This window comes from Gavialis gangeticus, unplaced genomic scaffold, assembly GCF_001723915.1.
Source record: "Gavialis gangeticus isolate Ggan-Ray unplaced genomic scaffold, GavGan_comp1, whole genome shotgun sequence".
Taxonomy (NCBI): Eukaryota; Metazoa; Chordata; order Crocodylia; family Gavialidae; genus Gavialis; species Gavialis gangeticus.
In genome coordinates this window covers 12,933,245-12,939,093 of record NW_017728991.1, presented here as the reverse complement: position 1 = coordinate 12,939,093, position 5,849 = coordinate 12,933,245, and the positions used below count along the sequence as shown (strand labels likewise).

The 5,849-nt window shown below is 40.9% G+C and overlaps 1 protein-coding gene across 4 annotated transcripts in view; it reads left to right on the top strand.

Annotated features, from left to right (window-relative positions):
- The window catches only part of CACNA1G (calcium voltage-gated channel subunit alpha1 G), a 324,600-nt gene that overhangs the window by 186,934 nt on the left and 131,817 nt on the right, over positions 1–5,849 (top strand). For 2 of the 4 annotated variants that reach the window (XM_019517481.1, XM_019517491.1), the window contains exon 33: positions 4,710–4,899. In XM_019517481.1, coding sequence (XP_019373026.1) covers positions 4,710–4,899 — 190 coding nt within the window. Of the gene's footprint in view, positions 1–1,373; positions 2,052–4,709; positions 4,900–5,849 lie in introns of those variants that run through there. The other 2 variants (XM_019517507.1, XM_019517498.1) reach the window with 2 other exon arrangements.

The following is a 5,849-nucleotide window of genomic DNA, read 5'->3' as shown; positions in this document are numbered from 1 at the left end:
GGGAAGCCATCTGGGTGTTTGCCTTGGAGTAGAGCAGGGGTGGGCAATTATTTCAGGCGCAGGGCCGCTTACTGAGTTTTGGCGAGCCATCGAGGGCCACGTGACAGGCAGCCCAGGGTAGATAAATATTAATTTTCTAAATTTTTTAGGGGCCCTGCGGGCCAGATAGAATAGCCTGGTGGGCCGCATCCAGCCAATGGGCCACATTTTGCCCACCCCTGGAGTAGAGGGTCTAGCCTATGTGATCAGCTTTTTGTCTCGTCTTATTGAAACATTCTCTTACAAACGACTCTTCCATAGACAAGACCATAACAATCTCCAAGACAGATATCAGGGTTTGGGGGAGATTTATGGGAAGGCCAAACCTACCCTCTAAGCCCAACATCCAGCTTATTGGGAAAAGATCAACCTCTTCTTTTGAGATGTCCCACTAGGGCTCAAAGTAATAAACTGTGTTTCTTAGAAAGTCCAGTGTGTCTGAGAGGGATCTTAGTCCACCTGAAATCAGAGTGTATATAAATAGAAGAGTCACAACACCAATTCCCGGCTCTGTTGGTGACTTGCTGTAGCCCTGGGGACATCAATACGAGGTAGGCGTGTAAAGATATTTAGTTCCCTAAAGATGCAGATGGACGACTCCAGAATTGCCTACCCAGCTTAGCCACCTAACTCATGGGAATGGCCAAACCCTAGAAGGCTCTCATTGACATCAGTGGACTTCCAGGTAGTGTCATTTATTCTACTACCAGCCTCTCCTGGTGTGTAAAGACTCAGTTAAGCTTTGTAAAGCTTTTTGAGGTCCAACTATGAAAGGTGCTGTTATACAGGTGTCATCCTTTTCACCCCCATACAACTGCACATTATTGCCTCCTTCCCTTACAATCATGGGTTGAGGGAAGCTTTAGAGGAGCCGAGCAAAGTAAGCTAGTGTCAAACAGAATTGGGATGCAGTCATAGCATTTAACATTAATGGGAGATAGCCGAGAAATATGGGGTTTTTCCAAGCATCTAATATTTAGTTGTAGCCAGAATAATAAATATAGATAGCATCTAAGCCGATGATACTTTCAGTTTGCAGTTGGTCACAAAGGAACCCATCTGTCTTGCAACACATTTAGTCTACCATTAGTGCACAGTTGTAAATTCCTCTATGAATTGTTTGTAAGTATTTAAGTATGAATGTGATTTTTCATTCTTTTTTCTTTTTTTTTACACCATTTCTTTATCGTTCGATCCACTGTAACAGCATGCGTGATATAGATGCTCTTATTTTAGGGATAATGTTTTAGTGTCTAGATTATGATACTTTTTTTTTTCTTTTCAAAATATTTCTGTCCTGGTTTCTTATGCTTAATCATCTCTCCCTTGTTTAGATCCCTCTAGCTGAGATGGAGGCTCTGTCTCTGACGTCAGATATTCTCTCTGAAAAATCCTGGTCCTTAGCTCTGACGGATGACTCTTATCCTGATGATACTAACACACTCTTACTTAATGCTCTGGAAAGCAATGTACATACACTGGTCACTGTATAGTCTGATGTTTTGCAGGGCTCTAAATACTGCTACTGCATGGTTAATCCTAATGGCATTTTCAGTTCGGCCGTTTTTGCGACCAGCACCATACCTGGTATCGAAACAGGATGCTGTCTTTAATGCCATTTGGCTTGGGGCTACAGTTGGTCTGGCCAAAAAAGCTGGCTCCTTGGCGAAAATGCGTATTTGTTTTTCTACATTTTAAAAAAAATCTTGAATTAAAACATTACATTTTCTTCAAGTAAAATCAATAGCAGAAAAGCATTGAAAAGTGTGGCTTGTGCCACTTCCTCTCCGTCTGATCCCAATCTTGTTGGTGTGCAGAAAAAACATGGCCTCGAGCAGGTATGCCCCAAACCAGTGGGGGCTATGCACATCCCCTTTGTTTGGTACTGATTCTTTTGGAAGAACAGAGGCACCCCAGTGCTTTGCTGATGGGTGCCAGATTAAAAAACAAAACACAGAAATGCACCAGATGTGGATTTCTCGGAGATGCTTGATTCGTGAACCCTTGTGAGCAGTCATCTCAACCTGAAAAATATTAGGTTTCACATCATTTTGGTTTTTTTCCCAAAGAAGTTACCAGTATTTTGAGCCCTGATTTAACCATCTGCTCTTTGAAACATTAGACATTTTTAGCTGATGTGTAGCAGTCAAGTGCTTTTTTTCTGCTGTTCAACAGACATGACTCTCCCAACATTTTTGGATCCATCCTTGTTTTCTCTGTGGTCGTCCATATACCTACCTTTGGATGTTTGTGTTGTTGATAAATTTTCTGTCATTCTCATTGATTGTCATCCTAATTACTTATTTGGGATACATCTCCTTTAAACCGTGACGATATTTCCCATCATGCTTCATGGTATCACGTCCAAAAGACTTTGTAAACTACATTTAACATTTTTGTACGGAACATGTTGTTTCAAAATTAGGTATCAACTGGAGATGAGCTAAAGAGAACGCTGTTCAAATCTTGATCCAGATTAAGTGAAGACTAGGTTTTTGACAACCATGTAGTGTCAAGAGTACACCTAGGTGACATTTTTTGCCTAAATTTTCATTCACCAAAAAAAAAAAAAAAAAGCTGATTTAGGTTGACCAAAATATTTCATAAAACCATGTCAATTTTAACAACTTGTTTTGGTTGAATTTGAAAAAAAAAAAAAAGAATCTCAAGGCTTTTGAAAAATTGAAACATTGTAATTAAACATATCCTACGTGAAATGTTGTGTTATTTAGTTTAGAAAAGTACCCCATTTTTATTTATTTTTGTAATGACCAAAAATGAATAAGACTCTTTTAAGAAACATTTGGATGCTTATCTTGCTGGGATCCTTTGACCCCAGCTGACTTCCTGCCCCTGGGGCAGGGGGCTGGACTGGATGATCTTCCAAGGTCCCTTCCAGCCCTAATGTCTATGAAATCTATGAATAAGTTTATTTTTATTTTTGATTCACCGAGATTTTTTTTCTGCAAATAATTTTAAGCAAACCCAAAACAGCTCCCCACCACACCCCTTTGAATTACTGAGCCCAAAATTGCTTATTTGCACAGGTCCATTTGGTTCCTGCTTTCAAGGGATCATCTCTCAGACATTTTAAACGGCTTTTATGAGATTAGCTGCTATTGCAATATTTCTGCTGGATGGGTTGCTATCTCGCAAGATTCAGCCAAATAGGAAATAACCCCTTCTAGGTCTGGAGCCCGCCTGGGAAACTGAACAGGAAACACGGTTCTGATTCTGGTCTTGAAATCAGTCTCCCCTTCAAATCCAAATGGATTTGAACATTAAGTTCCTATTTGGGGGTCATCTCTAGTATTATGAGCATCACACTGTACAGCAAAAGGTGTAAGCATACAGCTTGGGGGGAGGAGAATCAGAGGATGTCAAAGCAGACGTGTCAGCACTGCTACAGTAGATTTCTCCCTTCTTATTCTGAGTTATAGCAAGGTCTGTAGCCCCCAGTGGATCTAGCGTACTTCTAAACCATCACGTTCATGAGCAGTGAGTGTAGTTGGATATGCCTGGCTAAATTTACAGCAGTGATCTCTGTCTCTCTCTTTCTCTCTCTCTCATTTATTTCTTTATTTCTTTATTTATTGTAAATTCCATTTAATCTTGTCGTGTTTTCTTGTATCTACAACATACTGTAATGAAATTTTGCTCTGGTTGTTGGAGGACTAAATTCTAAAAACCTCTGAACTTCTAGTCCAAAAAAAGTTGTAACACATGGAGCAAGTGAAAGATTCGCCAGTAGATGATGATTAGATTACCCAGAAAGGAGGGGACAAGAGATGTACTTTATTGAACTCCTTGGCATGCTTGTCCACTTTCTGTGATTTCTGCTGGAGTCTTTTGTAAAGAAAGTATTTCTTTTGTTAGAAATACACCAAGTTTACTTTCTTTCCACTTTTGATAATACCTTACAACTGTTTTTTAGACCAGAGGAATTGCCTTACTGACTCAGACCCAAAGTCCCTCTAGTTCAATATCAGGCCAGTACCAGATGCTTATGAAGAAGGTTGTAAGATCCCCTGCAGCGGGCAGATGTGTGATAATCTGTCCCCTACGCTAGGTTTTATCCTAATCTCTAATAATTAAAGAGAGTGAAAGCCCTTAGGCCCAGGGTTTACTTTCCCCATCCAAAAAGCATTTGATTTAATTACTTATTATATGAAAAGCAAAGAAAACCAATAAAATTATCCTGGAAGTCAAAGCCAACATCTTCTGTCAACTATACTTTTTTTCTTGATTGTTAGAAGAAGGAATTACTATTCTGTACTAACCTTTGCAAAAGTCTAACTTGCTTAGGAGGGCACCAATAGAAGACGTTATTATTTTTTTTATGATAAAAGTTATGCAAAGCATGTGACTCTTGCTGCGCCTTGAGGCATGATGCCCATTTCAAGTATTCCTGAAATAGTCATGGTTTATTACTAGTGTTGCTTCCCCCTGTTTCTGTGGTTCATTCTGTGTGACGATTTATTGACAATACAAAACGAGGGGTACAGCTTCCTGGTCAATCCATTCGTGCATTTTGTTTCAATAGAACTTGTACATATTGACAATTTGCATGTCCATTGTGCCCCATATTTCTTGCAATGGCTGTCACTAGGGCTTCCAGGTGCCTTGTGTCTTCCAACTCTGTGATGTTTCCTCTCTCTCTTCTTTCACAGACCAATTTCCACTCCAAAAATGACACTCTGACTCTGTCCCCCAGCAAGGACCTCCTGAGTGTGAGAAAGCCTTCCGTTGGCCGCACACATTCATTGCCAAATGACAGCTATATGTTTCAACCTCCATACTCTGGCCCCTGTGCTGACACCCCGGGAGAGAGGAAGCCATCCTATCTCAAATCTCAGTCAGGTACAAATCTTTCACCTCTGTTAATACCGGGGCTTTCAAAACTGCCTGGATTTGGAAACCAAATTTCCATTCATTTTTAATGGTAACTGGATGACCTGATGCCTAGTGCATCTTTGAAAAGCCCACCCAGAAGGTATACTAAAGAAATAAGCTGGTTGGAATAATCACTTGCTGCATGTGAGCTGTGCACCCATTGGGAGCTGAAACTTTTTTAAGGGGTCAGACAGAAGGAAGGGACTGGACTGTGGGGAGGGCAGGTTTTGTAGGCCGGCCGTAGTTGATCCGTCTCCCATCCAGCCTTAAGAACCGTGGGAGCCCCATCAGACTCGCACGAGCTATCTGGGGACTCCCAGAAAACGCATCTGTGAAAATATTTTTATGCTGGTTTCTGAAATACGATGGTGTGGCCTGTTCTACCAACTTTAGAGAGCTGGAAAACTGATGGGGAAAAATCAGAAAGTGTCTCTAAATTTTGTGAAATATATTGAATGAAAAGAGCTTTTAGGCTGGGCTGAATGAGTGAAAAAAAATGATATGGGCAGTTGGGGCATCTGCTAGACACAGAAGCACTGGAGAAATCCTCCCAAACTGCTTGTCTTAGGAGCGTCCCAACTCAGTTTTGCAGCCCTAGGAAGTGTGAACGAGCATCAAAGAAATGCCTGAGATTGGCGGTGTTTCGCCAGACAAAACTCTGTGCAGAACTTTTTCATCTTGAGCTCATCTCTCTCCATGGACCAAGAGAGGGGCATGTTTCCCCCTCCAAGTCTGGAGAGGGATAATTCATTCTTCAAAAAGATCAGCTTACTGAAGAATTGGGGCATTCTTTATTGTTTCACGGTACATGAGCCATGAACATTGCCCAAGACTGAGTCAAGCAGCGTGGCAAAGCTGCTGTCTCTAATCAGCCTCCAACTATTTACTAAAAGTGCATTATAAACTAATACAGATTA